This window comes from Argiope bruennichi, chromosome 6 (genome assembly GCF_947563725.1).
Source record: "Argiope bruennichi chromosome 6, qqArgBrue1.1, whole genome shotgun sequence".
NCBI classification, from domain to species: Eukaryota; Metazoa; Arthropoda; class Arachnida; order Araneae; family Araneidae; genus Argiope; species Argiope bruennichi.
In genome coordinates this window covers 5,343,812-5,366,279 of record NC_079156.1, presented here as the reverse complement: position 1 = coordinate 5,366,279, position 22,468 = coordinate 5,343,812, and the positions used below count along the sequence as shown (strand labels likewise).

The window sequence follows — 22,468 nt, the reverse complement described above, 5'->3', positions numbered from 1 at the left end:
ATTTTTGGAGGGTATTTGGCAATGGATACTCTAATATGGCCTTTACTTTTTCAGGCAGGGGCCTTGATCCTTTAGCCGAAATTTTATAGCCCAAAAATTCTAGTGAATCAACTCCGAAAACTGATTTGCTGACATTTATGCGAAGCCCGTAATCATTTAAGCGTTGAAAAACAATTTTAAGATGTGAGCGATGTTCTTCTGCACTAGAAGAGGCAATCAATACATCATCTAAATAAGGGAACACAAAGTCTAAATTTCGAAATACTTCGTGAATAAATCTTTGGAATGTTGCCGGAGCATTCCGCAAACCAAAACTCAATCTGTTAAATTCGTAAAGTCCAAACGGAGTAATAATAGCCGTTTTTTTCTTGTCCTCCTCTGCAACAGGAATATGAAAATAGGCCTTAAAAAGGTCAATTTTAGAAAATATGACTTTGTTTGGCAAAATGTGCTGAAAATCTTCGAGTCTAGGAATTGGATATCTATCTGGGAGTGTTTGGTCATTCAACCTTCTGTAGTCTCCGCATGGTCGGAAAGATCCATCTTTCTTCGAGACCATATGCAGTGGACTGGCCCACTCTGATTTAGATGGACGAATAATATTATTGTCCGGCATAAACTTAAATTCCTGTTTGGCAGTTTCTAATTTCTTCGGATCTAATCGCCTTGCTTTAGAGTACACTGGTGGTCCCCTAGTTTCTATGTGGTGTTTTACAGTATGCTTTACATCAGAAATAAAAAAATTAGGTTTTGTAATAGATGGGTACAAATACAATAAATCTGAATATTTACAGGCACTGTACATTGTATTTACACTGACGTTTAAGGCAGGTGCAACTTTACCTTGAGTAGAGAGGTTAGTTATTCCATCAATTAATGTTTTATTCTTAAAGTCACCTAATAAATGGAAATGAAGGGGGAGTAATGTGGTGACGCTTTATAAGCCAGATAACAGCTACGAGACATGAGAAATTTCTTTTGTCTTGTGGTCATGTTACTCGGCTACGAACCCAAAGGTTGCGAGTTCGATCCTCGCTTATCGCCAATAGCAACATTGGTGACCCGATGACGCAAATTACGCAAACCTTCATACAACTGTTGTGGCGCCCTCTACCAGCAATAAATAAAAAAAATGAAGCTGATAAATAATCAGCCAATAAAAAAAAATGAAGCTGATAAATAGTCAGCCAATAAAAAAATGCAGCTGATAAATAATCAGCCAATAAATAAATGAAGCTGATAAATAATCAGCCAATAAAAAAAAATGGATAAGGCGCAATAGCCAATATATCACCACTAATAACAGCAAAAACAGGACAAAAAAACGTTCGTCTCACCTCCGACGAACTGAAGGGGGAGTAATGTGGTGACGCTTTATAAGCCATATAACAGCTACGAGACATGAGAAATTTCTTTTGTCTTGTGGTCATGTTACTCGGCTACGAACCCAAAGGTTGCGAGTTCGATCCTCGCCTATCGCTAATAGCAACAAGCTCAATGTGTGTGTGTGTGTTGGCGCTCTACAGGCCAGACCGTTTGACCTACAGCTACCAAATTTGGCACATGCATATCTTGGAGGTCGGGAATGTACACCTGGGGTCCCTTTTTTTGAACTTTTAATTAGAATGTTAATTATTAATTAAAAACTAACTTTCCAGCCAAAAAAATCTTCATTTCCCTACCGCCAAATGAGTAAAGCTTCAGTTTTTTTCCCACGCTCAAGAGGATAGGCTTAAGAAATTTTCGGCAGATTATTTCAAAGGATTCTGTTTATTTTCTTAATGTTTGATGCATTTAAAATTAAACATTAATTAATCGATCTTACAGATTCATTCTAAAGTACTTTTGAATTAAAATAAAACAGAATAAATGAAATTAAAAATTTCTAATCTGCATATCGTTACCCCAACTGGAGTTGAAAATTCACGCATTTGCGTTACCATAATCGGCGTTGAAAATTCACGCATGCGCATTGTATTCTGATTGTTGACAACTATTTTCAACGGATACGGATTTGGTTTTGAAGACTTAATATGTTTTCGACAGATTATTTCAAACGATTCTGTTTATTTTTTTAGTGTTTGAGGCATTTAAAACCAAACATTGTTAATTAATGGATCTGTTCATGATGAGTCTGAGAAAATTTTGTTGAAAACTTCTTGAGATATTACATAAATTAAGAAAAATATTCTTTATTGCCCATAAGGTTTAAATATTCAGCGACTCCGTTTTCCGTACTCATATTTTTAAAAAATGCTTCGTTTCAGTAAAAAAAAAATATATTATTATATTTATTGCAGTTTAATCATTTCCACTTTAATTTAAAGCATGAATTCTACGGGAGCTAACAGAAAATTAGAGAGATACATATTACGTTATGGCTGAAGGCCTTTATAATATTAAGACTGAATTATATGACTAATAAAATTTGAAGTTTTAAAATATTTTAATGAAAAAGCAATTAAAATGGGAGTTCCATAAAATATTTAATTATTAAAATTTTAACGTGCATTAAGATTGGCGAACCGGCTTGTCGCCAAAGGCGACTAGTATTCTATGAAGTATATTGGAACTGATATGATTTGAACATTACAAATAACTTCATAAAAACCGTTATATATATGCAGCTATTGAATATAAAATGTATCATTAGAATATTTCAAAAATTATTTGGAAAACAAATTTCACAAAATCAGTTTGAAAGTTTTATGCTATATTTATGTAATGAATTTCCTCTATTCTAACTTTAATCATTCAAAAAAAGTGAATAGATATAAAAATAACATATTTGTTAGAATGGAACTTTTAATACATGACTGAAATATAAATTAAAAATTGTTTTCATTTATACCATACTTTAAAAGGAAAAAGGAAGTACATTCGAATAAGTTTGAGAAAGTTATATACATTTTCCTCCTTAGGCATTACATGGAAACTCTGAATATTGAAATAAATCCGTTGTTAATCTATATAAAATCATTTAAATATCTTGATAATTAAGTTAATCAATATAAACAATTCTCTTATACGGTCCTAAAAAACGTGTTATTCAGCTGTAAGATTTGGTAACATTTACAGCATTTTTTCCTATCAGTATGAAAAAGGTTATTAAGAGAATTTTTTTTAAATGTAAATATGTTCTAATACAATTCTTTTTTGGGAAGTAAAGTGCGAAATGCAAAAACTGCTGTTTTATAGTAAATAACAATTATTTAAATTTTTTAACAAATAATTTGCCGCGTTTTAAAACAAATTTAAATTTAAAACAAATTTTTATAAAACAGTTTCTCCTAGACCCTAATTGTTTCTCCTAGACCCGTAAATATGCGACCATGAATTTTTCCAATTCACAGTCACAATTTTTCAGAACAATCTATATGGTGCTAGGCTAAAATAAACTGATTTTGTTTTTTTTTAATACGTTTTTAAAATATGGTGTATTTAAAATTTATTTTTTATTTAAATAATTATTTTCTGCTTTTTAATCTTGTGTCTGTTACAACAGACAGAATTATTTCCCACACTCCGTCAAATCTACTTACTAAAATTTACAACTAGTTACATTTAATAATACATCTATGACAAAGCCAAAAACCATTGCATGAAATAAAAAGGTAGACAGTTTCGCAACACCAAATTCCATCCGTCTAACTCAAAGCGTCCTTTATTTATCTTTGCCATAGCCAGACAGATAAATATTTTCTAAAAATATGTTTTGCAAATCCAAGAAGGTCTAAAACGTGAATATTTGTCAGTCTCTAATTCGCATTTTTTAGGCGATTACAGTATCTTTTCTGTACTTTGTATATGATAAATTAAAAAGGTATCCATTACTTCAGAACATTTTACTATGCTTTAGGTGTAGGAAATGTTATAAATTCGTCTTCATTACTTTTACGATGAGAAAATGTTTATGATTTCGTTGAAGACTATTATACTCGAAAAACTAAATTACAGATTCTTTCTTGTTGCACTGAAGTTCTGAGGTATGAACGACAAGCTTTAGTCAGCTAAAAATATCTTTCTCAGCTAGTACTTGTTGTTACGGTCAAAAATATCACCCAGCTGCCTTATGTAATTTAAAAGCAAGGAAATAAGGTTCAGAATGTGTTTGTGTGTATGGGAGGTGGGGGGAGGGGGGTTGGTAAAATAATCGATTTATGTTTTGTGTTATATCTAAATGATCTTAAATCATATAATAGGCTTTTTTTTTTCGCTTATAATTTCCATGAACTATTCTTTAAACGAATATTAATTTTTGTTTTTCGAATTTAAAGGCATTTATCCAAGTTTTAAAAAGTAAGTTGTTCAGAATACTGTTGGCTTTCTCTTCTGATCAATAGAAGTTTGAATGAATGGAAATAAAGATGATCTTATGTGAAATAAAGGTGGTCTATTTATTACATCCACTTTGGCGCTGCGATGTTTTCGCGTCTTCTAGTAACGCTTCTAATAAAAAAAAAAAATGAGAAATTTAGTTTTATTATGCGTTCTTTCCATCTATTATTTTATCTTGAGATGTATATCTCTGTTATATTAATAATAAATATACTTTTTTAATATTCATGATTCGATTTTCAGGTACTTAGTTTCGGGTAATTAATTTTACTCTTCAAATATCTGAAAAGCGATTTTTTTCTGAAATATAAATGACACTCTTATTGACAGATTTTGAGATTTAAGCATTCTCTAGTTATATTGTTGTCAGTATTCGTTGCTTTTGGGATAACTGAAGAACAAAGCTATTTCTTTTCACATAAATCCAAAAGATTTAAAATCTCTACTCCTTGCTTTTCGTGAATAAATAAATAATAAAACGAAGTTATTTAATATTATTTTCAATATATTTTATACTGTTTGACACTTAAAATAACTATAATTTCTAAACCATAAGTTAATATCCGCAAACTTCTTATAACCCATTATTTTTAATTAGGAAAGGATATTGCCTTTGAAAGCTTTTAATTTTAATAAGTCTTAAAAATAAGAGTTTATTAGAAGCCCAATTTTCTTTTAAATAAAATGAACTAATTTCTTAATTTTGTGCTTTGGAAACTGCGGCTAGGGCACGTGCCATGCCTGTCTTATCCTAGTTACGCCACTGCCAGTGATGCAAATTTTCCTGCAGGGAGATGGAATTGACCAAGGCGACAAGACTCTTTTTCAAACAGCGGGGCTTATCCAATCCTGGTTCGATGAACCCGAAGATTAAGTGAAACATCTACTTTGACCCGCATAGTCCCCTGACTTCAATATAACTGAACCGTCATAATCTATTTTTGAGCACACCATGTTAAATCCGAAGTCAATATCTTCCACCAACATCTCTCCCGGAACTTTCACGATATTTGCATGAAGAATGGAAAAATATTCCTGAAATTGACACGCACATACACACATATATAATTATAGTACATTTCCGAGTATCCGGCCTAATGTGGCGGAAGGATTGGCCGGATAACAAAAAAGCCGATTAGGTCGGAGTTCATTTCTATGAATTCATTTTTTTGTCCACCAATAACAGAAAACAACGTTTTTATACAAAAACTCACTCTTATAATGCGTATTTTTCACTTCTTATTGAGTACTAAGCCCTCCAATTATTATAACGTGAGCACAACCGTGACTCAGTGAATCATAGAAGCTTTTGCCGGTAATGTGTCGAGTTAAAATAGTATACTGTACTGATATATGTTTACATACTGCACTGCACGTTTCAAAAATTTATTAGAGAAAAAGTAAGTTAAAGGGTATAAACTGTTCACATTTTAACATAAATTCTGTAATGCCCAACTTAATTGCATGAAACATAAACAAAACATTAACGTAAATCTTAGACCAAATTCTGAAGAAAATTGGCACAGAATTATTTCATTTTACACTGATAAATGATTACACATACACATTATACAGCAAAAAATAACCCTAAGAAAAAAAGGAAATCCTAAGTCAAAACTTACAGTTTTTAGGTTCTGAAAGGCAATAGTCGTTTTCTTTAATAGACGGCTTGCCTTTCTCATTTAATTCGGATTAAAAAAAAAAAAAATACTAGACCGGATAGTACGGAAGCCGGATAGTCATGAACCGGATACTCGGGAGTATACTATACTAAGAAATATGTTAAATTACAAAGTTGGTTTCATAGGCAAATGAATATGCCTGCCATAATACGTGATTCTAGTATTTACAGCAGAAGTTTTATCTTCGATTTGTGGTTTACTGAAAGTGGTTCAAAATTTAAATACACTTGAAAATTCATAAGGTGGCATTAGGCCATCATTTGAAAGAGTAGTGCTTTTGCTATGTGGATCAATCATAAGATTTCTGTGCTACTTACAACGGATAATGGGCTTGAATAGGGAATCATGAGACAGGTCAAATTTTGTCTTTTTAAAAATCTATCATTATTTTCAATGTTTTTGGAATGAATTTTATTATTGAAATATGAGTAAAAAAATTACTCTCCTGTTCAGATTGCAAAGAAAATTCTTTCAAGAAGTTGCAGTTAAAGAGATTTTAACTGTACCCGCATCTACAGTCAAACGTATTGCCACAAGCTTAAAAATAATTTTGAAAATGATATTTTACGGTGGAATCAATTCGCGATGTGAGTATGTTCAAATACAATTCCTATGAATGTAAAATATAATCATGTGTCAGAAATAACAAATGAAATAATGAATTAAAGTGCAGTAAGTAGAGAATTGAAACCGAACAAAAAATTGTGTAATATGGTGGCATCACAAAAATTACAGGCCCTGTTAATTTTTAGTTGCTAAAAAAATTGTGCACCATTTTCATAAAACAATAATTGATTTAGCTATATTGTCTTTGTTATCAAAGTATGATTATTTCACAATTTTTAAATTAAGTTTCGCGCTTTTTTATATATATAAATATTGTTATTTAATATGATTCCATAATTAAATTTTATAATGTATCTTTTATTTGTAGGGAAAGATACGACTTCATTTTTATTTGATATGACGCTTAAAAATCAAACCTTTCTTTTTAAAAAAGTAGTGTTAAAAAAATTGTAATATTGACCCATTCTCGTTTTTGCAAAACTATATGAATTAAATTTTAATGAAGAAGATTTACAATACACTTATTTTTTCAGGTAAAAAGATACTACTCTTAACTTTTTGCATATGGTAATATTGGTATTTTCAGTATATATTGTTACTATCAGTGTGCTTAAAAAACATTTTGTAGAATTCAATCATATGAATAATGTATTAAAAAAAAAAACATTAGCTGCTGAATGAAATTTTGTCCTGTTCTTATTTTAATTGTTCTGAGGGAAGAAAACTATATAAAAATATATGCTGCCATTCAGACATATATGAATAAATTCAGTAAAATAATAAAATTGGTTCTTGAAGTGTTTCCATTTACAGTATAGTAAATTGCTCTAATTTAATACTGTATCATTGCTACTCTACTTATTTTTGTGCTGGTTGGGAATATAAAATATTTACTAAAAGCTTGTAAATAAGGATTTCTCTGTATTCAGTAGTTTTTCCCATGGAAAAATATTGGTTATTCTTTTTTTTTTTTTTTTTTACAAACTTTTTTTTTTTAATCTTATGAGGGAAATTGGGTAATTAAACTTTGGTGTAACCTTAATACATTTATTTTCTTTTTACATTGCTCTAGATGAGTGCATGGATATACCACTTTCATCATCCCGTAAAAATCAAATATATTTTTATTCAGCACTTTGAAGTTTTATAAATGATTTAAATATTAGTTGGATATTGTTCATTTATTTGCCAAGAGAATGTACCTCTAAGGTATTTTGCAAATTTCATTCATTAATAAAATGGTTAGTTTTGGGGTGACTTCAAGGGCCAAGCTTTCATTTTTGATAATTTTAATAATTTCATTGAAAAAAATAATGAATATTTGCAAATTAAATGCAAATATTTGCTAATATGTTAGATTTCAAAAGATATTAAATCAAATGCATGTTTCTGATTAAAATGTTACTATCACTTCATATGTTACAGTATTTTTTTATAATTACATTATTTACTATTAAATATATTTTCATTTTTTAAAACAGCATGCCCAACTCTTATGAATCTGGAGCAATGAGAAATAGTACAATTTTCTTTTAGCTACTGTATAAAATGTCACTCAGTGACAATATCATCATAATAAAAAAATTTCAGTATACCTCCCAAACTAATCAGTTTTGTTTTCATGGCAAGACTTGATATGAAAATTCGCTACAGCTATGGTTTTTACAAAGTGAAAAATATTTTTTTTTTTATATAAAAGTACTGAATGTTTAATGATAATATTTGAGCACTGACAATATTGGAATTATTAATTATATTTTTAAAAGTTGATTTGCTGTTGTGTTGGCAGAATAGATTTGAAAATTCAGTTGTGTTTGATATACATTGAAATAAAATTTGTTAACTTTCATAAAGTTTTAAATAAAATGCTTTATTGTTTATGCTGAATTTTGATAAATAATTATGTGTACTTGGTAAAATTAATTTAGTTTTAAAACTTGTAGTTAAATTTTAACTGAGATTTATCATTCATTCTAAATGAAAATAAATGATTACATATCTACTAGGTAAAAGTAATTTTGGATATATTAAGTTCTAATTCCAAATGCAAGAAAATTATTATATGTATTAAATTAGTTTTGGATTTGTTGTAATTTTTAAAAAGTTCCCTCCTCCCATCCTTGAAATTTACTGTGAAGAAAAATAGTACAATAATACTTTTTTTTTACAGAATATCTTTTTGTGGTATAATTTTTTTACCATTTATTCTAAAAATGTAAATCTGATTATTTACAAACATTTTTTAGAATGTTTATTTGACTTATTAAAAATATGATATAAATTGTTTTTTATATGTAGTGTGTGACCGTTTTGTGTTTTCTTTTATTATAGCATATCCTTGGATGTCATCTAAGTGTTTTGTTTCCTTCTGTTGCTCCAATTATAATCCTGAATCCATAGTTCAAGTTTTTAATTTTCTGCAAAAAAATGCACTGAAAACTCATTGGCTTCAAGCCATTCATAGAGAAGACAAACAAGAACCAAAGCCTCGGAAGTACGTAAATATTGAATTAATGTGCATTCTTGAAATTTAAAATAAATTAAGTTCAAGATGTGTCTTATTAGATTAAAAAAATGTTTCATGTTTCATTCATGAAAAAGTGACATAACTTTCTCTGGAGGTGCTAATATTTTGTTTTTTTTTTAAAAGAATTTTTTTAATATATATTTTGGGAAAAATTGTGGAATTAAAAAGAAATGTAAATACTAATAAATCAGTATTATTTTAAATAGAAAAAATATTATTAAATTTAATGCAAGTTTCCTATTAAAATTATTTTGTAAAATAATAAAAAAGCAGACTATTCTAAAAAATAAAGATGCAAAACATTCCAAAAAATGCTTCAAATGCATTTTCTAATGCCATGAAGGTAAGAAGTTGAACATATTGATAGCTATCTAACTTTTTCTTAAGAACCTGCTAAACAACCATTTAGAAACTCTTATAAATTTAATTTTTATTTCGGAGATGTCTTTTACTAACTCCATCTAAATAATTTGAAATAGTCTGTTTGAAATTATTTTTATAAATGTTTGAAAAAATTTTTTGGTCACAGCTTTTCAAATTTAAAATATATACTTCTGAGTAAAATGTAATACTGACTTGCAATACTTCATTATTTTAAGTATAAAATAGTTGGCAAGAATAGCTATATCATTCCTATCCTAGAAGTGAAATGAATAATCCAAATGTACATTGTATGTATTTTGGGAATGTATTGGGAGGAATGTATTTTGTACAAATGTACAAAATACATTCCTCTGCACTGGGTTAAAAGTAATATATAATTAAGAATGTTGTGATAGCTTGTAAAACAATATTTTAATTAATAGCTATTAGAAAGCTGATAGGTATATACAATGCCTTTAGAATGAGCACACTAAAGTGCTTTTTAAATAGATAGTTATACCAAGAATTTCTTAATTGTCATTTAACACATTTGCTTTCATCTCATAATTTATTTTCAACTATTTATTACAACATATTTCCAAATACTTATAATGTTTATGAAAAAACCAGCATCATATTTTAGTTATGACACTTATATTATTAGCATTTTATTATATTTAATCATATATTAATTTATATTATTAGAAGTTAGAGCTATACCAACTAGAAATGTTCTTGCTAACCCAATGCAAATTATGAAGAATCTTTAAAAGCACCATATATTGAGGGGCGGGAGTGCATACAGCTTCACTATATTAAAGTTTATAGATAATGTTAGCTTAAAAGATATATAAATTAAAGAAATACATATTACTAAAGTTGCACTTTATATTAAATTGCACATTTTATAGTTTTGGCAAATTTGATTCAAAATTTAATATGAATCTACATTTTAGATGTTAAACCTAAGTACTAAGTTTTATTATCTACCTCTTTAAGTTTTTGTAGTTATTGTATTCCTTTATACTCAGACAGACAGATTTTTTCTGAATGGATTTCATTCAAAATTTGACAAAAAACTACAAGTTTGGTTAAAGACCATATACCATATTTCATCTTTTTAGCTCAAAGCATCTTTGAATTATTGCATTCATAGACAGATATGAGTACATAATTTTTAAAATGCATTTTTCAAACTCAAGTAGGTCTGAAACCTAGAGATTTGTCAAATTTTCAATTTGATGATTACAATACTTTCTCTACATTTTGTGTTTGAGAGTAAAAAGTAAAAAAGACTCTTTAATTCAAAATTATACATTTTTCAAATAATTTATATCTTCAGCAGAAAATGTGAAATTTGATGAAAACAATGTAAATTACATTGATATTTTATAAATGAAACACTTTAAATGCTTTTGATATGAATGGTTTAATATTTCTTTTTTTAGATTTGTGCTCTACATTTTTAAAGCTGAGAATATTATCACTGAAGAATCAGATTTCAATTAAGAAATTCAAGAAATTATCACTGTTCCTTTACAAAATCATCAACTTAAACCTAGTGCAATTCCTCCTATTTTTTAACAAATTATCTACTCTGTGGATAACTGTTTTCTTGGGTGTCAAAGTTGGATGATAATAGCTTTCAGCATATAAGAAAAGAACTAGACTGTGTGCCAAAAAGAGGATCTAGTAAGAACTGTGCTGTTAAATTCTAGTTGTCATTTTTTAAGTTTGTGCTTTGATGCACTTTTATTTTTATTTATTATTTTTGTTTTGTTTTGTTTGTTTCAGCCATTTCCATTTTACTGCATTTATACAGTAAAATAGGAAATTTTTAAAGTTTAGCTGTTAAAAGTTTTTATATATTTTTGTTTGTTTCTTTTTTTTTAAGTAAATGTTCTGAACTTTGTACCTGCATTAGGTGTAAAAATGCGCAGATGCTGTGTGCCTGGATGTCCTTCCAATCGTAAAAAACCTTATGTATCAGTTTTTCAATTTCCTAAAAGTCCTGGATTTCGAAACTTATGGCTAAAAAGAATTGGACGCCCCCTTTTGAAAGTATCTGAAAATATTGGTGTTTGTATCAAACACTTTGAAAAGAACTGCATTGTTGATTACAAAGATTGGAAAGGTGAAGGAGGTAGGAAGAGAATAACAGTAAAACCAGGAGCAGTTCCATCCATTTTTGATCAGGAGGAAATTGATAGTTTATCTGATGATGCAGATGCAACCTGTAATAAAGACTTGCAAGAAGTTGCTACCAGTATGTGAACAGGATCTTTTATATTTTGTTTTCTGAATTTATATTCATTTTATTCTGCATCCTTCATTTTTAGTATTAAAAAAACTTTTAATAGTTCTCATTTAATAAGAATATGAACTTAATTTTCGACATTGCAACTTCTAATTTTTTTTATTGGTTTAACTTTTTAATAATTAAATATTTAAGAATGCTTAATTTTTCAAATTAATTATATAGAGGAAATATTTTATAAAAGTTAAATTCAAAATTTAATTTTTATGGATAAGGGTGTTTTTTTTAATGGCATTATACATTAGGGAGAAAAAAAAATTAAATATTTTATATATTCTTTGATTTAGAATGTATACATACTATAAATTTCTGATATTTTTTACAGTTGCATTGAAATTGTGATGCAAATAAATTTACCATTTAATTTGTTTTTTAATGGTCACAGATATATTTTTTTTTTGCTAAAATTTGATAAATGACTGGTTATTGCTGGAATTTTTTTTATGTAATCTGAAAAATATATTTGTGATATTGGAATTTGTAGCAACTATTATTATTTACTGCTGGAATCTGTTTCATGTAATCTGAAAAATATATTTGTGATATTGGATTTGCAGCAATTATTATTATTTCATAAGTTATTTCATTTCTTGTTTCAGCATAGTAAATCCATACATGTTCATATATTTTTGATTTTTTTTTAATGAAATAAAATATCTTAACAAAATAACATCTTTTTAGGAAATTCAGGAATATGCAGCTAAAATTTTTGAAATTATTTTATTTTATTTATTTATTTGTTAATTTGTATGTAAATCCAAAAGCTTCGAATTTGATAATATATCAAGAAAAATAATTCAATGAAGGCATACCATGCTCTTTTTCTTATTTCAGCACTTTGACTTTTATTTCTGTAGTAAATATTAAGTATCTCTTTAATGTATGTAATGGAATTTTTTGAGTTATTCAGAGTTTTACTATTAGTCTTTTTATGTAGTTTCTTCTGTACTTTAAGTTGGGAAAAGTCTTTGGTATAAGCTTTAAATACAATTTCAAAGACTTAAAAGAAATTTATTTGTAGTTTTTAATGGCTATTTCTGGATGCAATTAAATCTTTTGAAGAATTTGACATTTCAAATTATTTAACTATTTAATTCAAACAAGCACATGACAAATATCTTAAGAGTTCAACCAGTAAAATACAAAAAGAAAGAAACAAAAATGAATATTTCTAAATTTAATTTTTAGCAATTTTACTAATAAGCATCATTTATATAAGCATATTCATAATAATAAGCATCATTTATATTGAATCAGTTTTGAAAGTTATTGCAATCATGAGTCCTTCCAAAATTAGAAGAAAAAAAAAATGTTAGATAAGAAAGGAATTGCAACTCATGTTTAAAATTAAATTTTAGTATGTTAAGAAAATCTTGAATTTTTATTTCTGTGTTGAAAAAGCTGTAGACTTATGTTTTTAAATTTTTTTTTCATGCTGTTCTAAATGAACCTTTTTTCTGTTATTTATTCTACCTTTTACACTTGTTTTTTTTTAAAAAAAGATATAGTCCTTTAAGTCAAGTGCACTTCATGTAATGCACACTTAAGTTGATTAAATGAAACAACTCCTCCCCTTTAAAAAAAGCATTGTATTTGTTCTTTAAAATTTTTCATTTCTTTTTTATTCTGATTATTATTAAAATAAAGAAACTGTAAGTATTGTTTTTTAATATATTTATTATTATTTTTAAAATGTGTTTATTGCAGTTTTTTGCTCAAAAATTTTTCATGGGATGAATGAAAGTGAAGATTAATGTGTAATTAGATGCTCCCATGCCATATTTTGCAATAAATAAATTAATTAATTAAAAAATGAAAGTAGACATATTTATGCTAAAAAAAATGACAATTTATTATTAGAAAATATAAAAAACAAAAATAATAAAATAGTACAATTCACAAAAATGCAAAATTAGAATATGTGTGTATATGCTACCAGCAAAGTTTGAAGCTAGACATTCTATAGAATACTGAAAACTGACCTGTAAGGTAAGAAATTATTAATATTTCACTCATTGCTTAAGTATTTTATAAAATACCAAATAAAAAACTAGTAAAGTATGAAATACATGTCTGAGGACCCTGTTGTCTTATTTATCCTTACTTATAATACAATTCAATGTAAAAAATTAAGTATGCTTTTTGAATGACATATTTCACACAAAACAAAAATAAAATTTAATCTGCATAATCATGTTATACATGCATAAAAAAATTGTTATCAACATGTTGCTATTACACTGGTAAAATCTGAAATAAAACTTTTAAATTAAATATCACTGCAAACTAAACCTAGAAAAATGTAATTTTTTGCATGGGCTAAATAAGTAGGAAACATGATATTTTCTAGAAAAAAAAGGGGGGAGGGAATCTGTAGTTTTGGAACTATCTATATTATTAATTCAATCAATATGTGTTATTTTTGAGCAAATATGGTTTTAATATATACAAGATATCCATGTTAATCGAGGCCCAGATGCCTCAGTTGACATGGTTTTTAAATGGTTTGTGTAAATAAATATTCTGATGAATTACAGAATTTTGAATTTATATATAGACCCTCAGTCTTATGTGCCTTATTTAATAAAAAATTCTTGACACAATAATAAAAAGATGTTCCACTCTTTTGTGACAAAAATTGAATTTGAGTCATGAAAATCTAAATATCACTATTTTAATAAAATTAAGCAATTTTAGACAACTTCATTGACTGCCTGAAGTTTCTCTGATTGTCCTAAAGGAATGAAATTGCTGATAAATTAAATAATATATAGTCTTAAAATAATATATTCAAAGCTACATAACTTATTTGATTTCATTGCAGAAGATTAAAACTTTTTTGATTTAAAAATTGGAGTGTCAAGAATTTGTCACTGAATATGTTTCTTAAGATTGAAGGGCTGTATAAAAATTTTTATGTAATAATTTTTTCTGAAGTATATTTATTGAATGAAATAAAATAAATATTATTTGGTTTTGATATTAAAAGTATCCTTTTTTACTCTCATTTTTTAGAAAAATGTGCGTTTTCAGCAAAAAGGTTTTTGTATTAACTTGAAGAGAGAAAATTGGGAGATTGTTTAGCATAATGAACAGGATGGTGTAGAGTTTCTGTAATAGTATAAATGATATGACTATAAAATTTGAAACTTAAAAGCATTTTGTTGAGGAAGCAATTAAGACAAAATTTCATAAAATATTTGAAAATTTTAGCAACCATTAAGCCTTATGAATTTGTTCTCACCAAAGTTTGTTAGTTAGAAATAAAATTATTTCCTTTTTTTGTGCCTCAAGTAGATTTATATTTTATTTGGTTTTCTTTTATTAGAAAGGCATGAATTTTGTTTTATGCAACTTTTAATTTTTTTTTTTACGTGTTTTGAATAAAGGTGTTTTTATTTGTTTTTATTTTTGAAGAATGGTTACCTTAAATAATCACATTAGCATTAGTTTTTAAATATTCTTGATCATTTTATAGAATGCTTAAGGATTGTATACAATGCCTAGCGAAAATATATATTTCCCAGATTTTATACTTTGCTTAAAAACTCTTAGATATTCTATAAAATTTCAGGTTTTTGTGCATTGCCTTTAATATATATAGTAAATTTTAATTGGCCTTTCCAATATAATCATCAATTTTTAAAAAATCATTTTTTCCCCTTCATAACTAAACAGTAACTTTATTAAAAATGTAAAACAAATGCAGTGTTGAAAAGTATTTTTATTTCTTCTTGTAAACATAATTATTATTTTTTTTTTAAATTTTATATGCTGACATTTAATGCATTGAAATAGAATTTTGATTTGATGTTTATACTTGTCATTTGCAGTTAATTCGTCTAATAACAGATGCAGATGATTTTCACTTTATTTTATATGCAAGGCTTAAATTTAGAATGTGGATAACTTGATAATATTTGATAAATACTATTTTTATTATGTTTTTTTTTAAAAATAAATATCTTATAAAATTTATTTCTTGAACAGATATGCAAGCTAGAAGTTCAGGATCTGTTTTCTCTGAAGTAACAAAACAATCTGTTAGTGTATCAACAGGTAGCTCACCAAAGAAAATGCAATCTTCGCCAACAACAGATAAACCTTTTATTGCTATTATTAAACCTGAAGGTAAGCTATAAAGATTTGAAAGATGAGAAAATAGGATCCCTTTTATAAATATAAATTTAAACAAATATTGTACGAATTTCGGAAAAATTTTATATAGTGAAATTTTTAAAATACTTAAGTATTGAATGTGTATGGTGGCAAAAGTTTTTCAAATAGAAAAAATTTCTATGGTGGTGTAAAAATTTTCAACTTTCTTGATGAGGATTGATTCTTTTCTTTAACTTTTTAAAACAATACATTGTAATATTTTTTTTTCAGTTTACAAAATTCATCTGTTGTCTAATATGTAAAATAATTATAATACACTCGTGGGAATCCAGCCTAATGTGGCAGAATGGCAGACCAGATAACAAAAATGTCAGATAGGCCGGAGTTCTATGAACTCATTTCTTTGCCCACCAATACCAGAAAGCAAAGTTTTTATACCAAAGGCCACTTCTATAATACATATTTTCTCCTTCTTATTGAGTACTAAACTTTCCACTTATCTCAAACCACATAGAATGTGAATTTATGAATATTGTATGTACTGTTCAGTTATAATCAGGAACAGCAGCAACTATTGCGGTCTGTTCCACGCTATACACAGAGTGATATGAGGTCACAGAACTTGTCTTTAGAAAGTTTCATGTACACAATAAACAGAGCATAAAAAAATTAAAGTAACATGATTTAATATCTGATAAATTGAGAGAATCACAGACATATAGTTAAATTCAATTGACTGAAATGATCTCGATAAACTGATCGACTCTCATTTTGATTAAAATTAAATATAACCAATATCACTGATAATCCAGCTTGTCACCAAAGGCGACTAGTTCTTAGTAAGTATTAAGGCTCAGTTTAATCTCTGAAAATATTATAACCTTTTTTTTAGAATTTGCTGTATTGTATTAGAATATTTCAGCTAAAAAAAGTATAGTAGTTTTTTTTTTTGTTGTTGTTGAAAATTGTTTTCAAAATCAAATACTTGAATCCATTTAATATTCATATACCATATTACATTAAAAAAAAAATCAATATTTATAAAATAAAAACATAAATTATATTAAAAGTTTCTCTGAACATTTTTAATTCATTATTACTTGCTTTTTAATGCATTAATTTTTGATTCTGTTTTGATATAAATATGAAAAACTTTTTTTTGTCACTTTCTAAACTTTTTTTTCATTATGCTACTCTTCTATATCTGAAATTCATAATATTTTGACATTTTCAGAAATGGCACAACTATCCAAATCAATATGATGATTTGTTATATTTGAGGAATGTTAAAAAATGTCATAGAATTTTTTTGTTAATCTTAAAAAAGTTCACTTAATTTTTCGTTAATGATTATTTGTATTATCTTTGTTATATGATCAAAAAGCCATCCTTTATTTTACAATAGAAAATATTGAGCAATTGCAAAAATAAATATTAACATTTTTAAAAATATATATTTAAAAGTATATAATTTTTAAATAAAAATAGCATTATTTTAAATCGAAAAACATACTATGTTCAGGAAATATGTCGATTTACATGCATGCATGTATAAAAGTACTTAAAAGTGCAAAATTTTGCAGCAATTTCTTATTCTGAATCCTGCTATGTTAATTGAACTTAATTACATTGCAAGTGATCTTTTTGAATACATTACAGGATAATTTTGGGTATTTTAAAAAATAATCAGAACATATTCACTAATTGTTATAAATCACTGCTTCTATAGGAGCCCCATTTTCTTGTTTGATTAGTAATGGGCAATTCCTCTTCACATTTCTGTACTATTTGGGTGAGCTGTTCTGTCTCACTTGTCTATACTTATTGCTAGACAACTTTTTTATTAGATGTAAATTCTCATTTTCTTGTTGCACCCATTATCTCAGCTTTGTTGAACTCTTAAACGTTCTTATTTATTTTGATGACTATTGTTAGGTAATGAATAGATTTCGTGATGTATCATTTAAGATAAATTAAAATTTCTTGATATAATTTTCTTATAATTTGTTGGAGTTATTTTGATGAAATGAGAGAGCTTTTTGAAATGAGCTTTTAAAGTTGACTAATCAATTTTTTTTATAATGTAATCAAAATCTTTAAGTCTCAAAAATATTTTATCCATGGAATTTTGAGAAAATATACTACTTAATAAGAATAATCAAATTTTATAATGAGCATTAAAAAGTTGGTTTGACTGCATATAATGTTGAAGATATTTTTAGGTCAAAAATTCATTCAGTCATAAGTAATTATTTTTCTTCTATTTATTCACAATTTATAAACAATTTAATTTTATATAAGAAAATATAGTATGGTGAATTAATTTGTGCAGTTATTGGAGCAGATTAATTTGTGCAGATTCTTAAAAAATTAATAACTTGCAAAGCTGCAATATATTTAAGACAAAGAGGACCAGAAAAACCTTCATAAGAACGGGGGAGGGTGAATTAATTACACAAAGAAGTGACTAAAGCTTTGTCAATCTTTGTTCTTTTCCTGGGTTGAGTTCTCATACCTGCATGGGTACCATGGACTGAAACAAAGGGTAAAGATCTAATGGCCAAAAGACTACTATGTGTGGTGTAGTTGAGATTGCTATCTGATTATTAGAGCTGCCTAACAAAATTTTTCGATAACGATAACATTTGTAATTTATTTGTTTTGTCCAGTAAGTCATGTTTTTATTATTTCTTCTAAATAATTTTCATAAAACTATCATATTATTTTTAACATTATACATCTAGCATACATAAATTTTTGATTAATTTTGTTTGAATTTTTTATTAAGATATTTTATTTTCTTATTTACTATTTTAAGACTGATTTTCAGTCTTTTGTAACTTCTAAAGTAATTTTTTGTAGATTCTCGAACTGAAGAACCTGCTTCTTGTGAAGAAATTGATGATGATTCTTCGAGCTGTGAAGATGTTTGCAAATTAAGCCCAAATAAAGCAAACCCTGATTCTCTTTCACCCTACAAGCATTTTTCTTCTGTTAATATGTGGTAAGTAGATAGCATTAAATTATTTTTCCGTGTAATTGTTTATAATAAAATATAATATACTTCCATCACACATTGTATTGCTTAGGATAAAATTGTTTTTATGACTTGCATAAATGAATATTAAATTCTTTTGATGAATTGTCAATTAACCTTCTTCACTAAAAATCTTCGTTATGCTTCAGTATTTTGAGCAGGATTTGAGATACTTATAAAATAACAAAGGATTCAGTATTTCCTTCTAAATTCCTCAAGATAACTACATCATTAACAATTCAATTTATTTAATTTATGATATTAAAATTTGGAATGTTATCTTATGTGTCTGATACACCAATGGAATTTAGAATTATTCTTAGGATTATTAAAATTACCTGTGTTATTTTTTTATTAGTTTTTGTATTTATTATTCATCAGTTGTGTAGCATTGTGATGCGATTGCTTGTTTATTTTGTATACTTGGTTTTAAATTTAGGAAACAAATAATTTAAAGGAGATGAATATTTTATTAAGAGACTGTATTCAAAACTTAATACAGTAACTATGTTTTTATTGTTATGTTAATTCTTATCTGCTTATTTGTTCATTTACTTAACTATCTCCAAGTAAAGACATGTGTGTATGTAACACACATACATAGAAAAGGAGATATGTTTCTTATTTCTATTTTTATATATATAGTTTTCTGGTTTGTTTAATTTGTTGTCTATTATTGACAAAATTTTAATTGAATTCATCTGTCTTTTTTGTTCTTTTGGTAGACATTGAAATGAAGAAATTGAATATTTGTTTAAAATTGTAATATTGTAAGAGTTTATTTATCACTTTCTTTCCCTTTTCTCTGTTGTAGAATTAATTATAAATTTTTCATTTCAATTTTCTAGTTTAAAAGAGGAAGACCAAATAAATGCTCAGAAAGGTGAGAAAGTGATCTGCATTTTTTAAGCAGGTTTTATTACAAATTTTTTCATTAATTATTATTCTTATGAGGTTTTTCGTTTGATAAATATTAATAATACAGATTTTTGAAAAATACAGGAAAAATTTGTCTAGTTTCTACAGACAGAATGATTTGAAAAACATAATTATGAATGCTTTCTTGGAGGAATACTAGATTTTCATTAATTTTTTTTTTCACTTATGGAAATATTTATTTCCCTTAAAGTCTTCGAAAATGAAAGTTTTACCTTTCTTTTAGCATGCTTCTTAGCTTCTTAACCTTTTTATCATTCACAAAATAGAGTCTTATGGAGGGGGAACCATGCTTTTGCACCTGTAAAGAAAATGTTTCAGATTTCAGTCATTGATAAAAAAATTGAAGAAAATAATTGCTCGTAATAATTGCTTAGTGAAGAATGTGTTAGAATTTTAATTATAAATTGAAATGCTTATTTTTATTAATAAGTTATTAATTTTTAGAAGAATTTTAACTTATTTGGTTTTTATTATTGTTTTAGTTGATTAATAGATGAATTTATATTAATATGTTTGGATTTTTTTAAACATTTTTTTTTTTTTTTCATAATACTTTACATGATACTTTGAAGTTTTAGACGTTTTGGTATTTCTAAATTTAAACACAAATTGTTAAAACATGTCAGGTGGATTATGTTCAAATACTGCATTCTTTTTCTGTTTCATAATAAATTTTTAGCCAGTGTTAATGAAGTAAAGTTCATCTTCTGATAATGGCTAAATTATGCTGGCATTTTTAAAAAAAACATTATTTAGTTTTCTTCGCCTAAATGTGTGAAAGAATATGATCAAATGATCAAGACATTTTTTTAAGTCTCTAACCATTTTTTTTTTTTTTTTTACAAATTTATATTTACTCTGAATTTCTATTTTCCTGTTACAAAAGAATCCATTTATGCTGAATATAACTTATGCAATATATGGAGATATTAGAAGGTATTAATCATAGAAAAAAGTGTTTTTTCTCCCCTTTAAAATATTTACTATTAGTATAAAGGAAAAAAAAAAGTAGAAAAAAAAGTTTATACGTAGCAATTATTTTATCAAAACTTTTTTTGTTTTTGTTTACTATCCTGTTTTGAAATTGCCTAGACAAATTAATAATTTCTTTTTGGATAATTTGAGCTTTTTCTAATCACTGATTTATTTTCATCAGTTATTTTGAAGGGCAAATTTATATTATCTGTTTTTACCTCTAATACTTGAAAATATATGAATTATGAAAAATAATACATCCTATAGTAGATTTTAAATGAATGAGTGAAGACATTGAATTTAAGATTTATTATAGCACTTCTATTTTTTTATAAATAGATACTATTAAACATAATACATAATTGTTATACAATTCCTTTATCATCTTGGATGCTACTTTTCATCCATTGTGTTCTGTTGATAATTATCATTATATTAATAATGTATACTGCTTTATATTATTAAAGACTTCTTTCATCTGCTTATTTCATTGGGAAGCCATGGGTTTATACCATCTCTCACCTGTTATATTAAAAAAAAAAAAAAAAAAAAAAAAAACTTTTGTTGTAAACAAAATTATTTGAATAATTATAATTTAATTTTGTTATGTGTAGATATATTATTTCTCCATATATGGATGCAAATGAAAATATTTTAACTAATTTGCAAATTTTAGTTTTTAGTATGAAAGCATGGAAAATTTTAAAATTCCAAAATCATCACCTAAAAATTAAATTTTAAAAAGAATGTTATTGTGCACACATTTATATTATTTTAAACAAGCCCTAAAAATAAGATTTTATTTATTTTTATATGTATATAGATGTTTGATCTAATTAATGATTTTAAAATCATATAATAGTCTGTGGTATATCAAGATAAAAGATTGATCTATTCATCAATCAACAATTTCTCCAAAATCCAATGTAATATTCTTTTAAAAAGTTTATTAAAATTTTGTAAAATAATAAATTAAAAGATTTTATTAGAAATTTTATGAAACATTCCTTCCTGATTGATTAATTGTTATATACATTACATTTGCAGAACTGGGAAAAGCTGTCAAGCGTACTGCTTCTGTCAGCAGCAATAACAGTAGTGGGAGTACTGAAGTAGCAAAATTGCAACCAAAAAGGAGAAAAGTTGAAAAGCCTGCACCAACAGTCTTAGTGAGTATATTTTATTTTATCTTTCTTTTTTAGCTTCGATAAATGTTCTTAAAGAGCTTCATTGTCATGTGCATTATGGATTTATCTTATTATCTGCTTCAGATTTTTTAAATTTAGGTTGTGCCATGTGTCCTAGTTGAGGGAATCAGAATTAGTACTGCATGCAAAGATATTTCACATAACATGAAAGCCTTTACTTTAATACTGCTTAAAACAATAGTGTTTGACAAAAACCTGTAAATAATTTTGGAAATTGATGAATGTCTGAAGTAAATTGAGCAGTTAAAATAAAACAACTATTTCTCAGATAATCTTACTTACTTTTAGAAAAACAAAAGATACTTATCAAACTACTGGAAAAATGCAAATAGATAGCAACTGTGAACAGTTTGAGATTGCTATAAATTTAGATAGTAATAAAATTATCTTGAGAGG

At 26.5% G+C, this 22,468-nt stretch overlaps 1 protein-coding gene across 7 annotated transcripts in view; it reads left to right on the top strand.

Moving 5' to 3' along the window:
* Positions 1 to 6,546: 6,546 nt before the first annotated feature.
* The window catches only part of LOC129971269 (MYND-type zinc finger-containing chromatin reader ZMYND8-like), a 74,924-nt gene continuing 59,002 nt past the window's right edge, over positions 6,547 to 22,468 (top strand). For 2 of the 7 annotated variants that reach the window (XM_056084878.1, XM_056084884.1), the window contains exons 1-8: positions 7,005 to 7,120; positions 8,919 to 9,081; positions 10,926 to 11,169; positions 11,402 to 11,743; positions 15,785 to 15,925; positions 18,776 to 18,917; positions 19,799 to 19,833; positions 21,912 to 22,033. In XM_056084878.1, coding sequence (XP_055940853.1) covers positions 11,410 to 11,743; positions 15,785 to 15,925; positions 18,776 to 18,917; positions 19,799 to 19,833; positions 21,912 to 22,033 — 774 coding nt within the window. In that variant the 5' untranslated portion in view covers positions 7,005 to 7,120; positions 8,919 to 9,081; positions 10,926 to 11,169; positions 11,402 to 11,409. Of the gene's footprint in view, positions 6,608 to 6,743; positions 6,843 to 7,004; positions 7,121 to 8,918; positions 9,082 to 10,925; positions 11,170 to 11,371; positions 11,744 to 15,784; positions 15,926 to 18,775; positions 18,918 to 19,798; positions 19,834 to 21,911; positions 22,034 to 22,468 lie in introns of those variants that run through there. The other 5 variants (XM_056084879.1, XM_056084880.1, XM_056084883.1 and 2 more) reach the window with 5 other exon arrangements.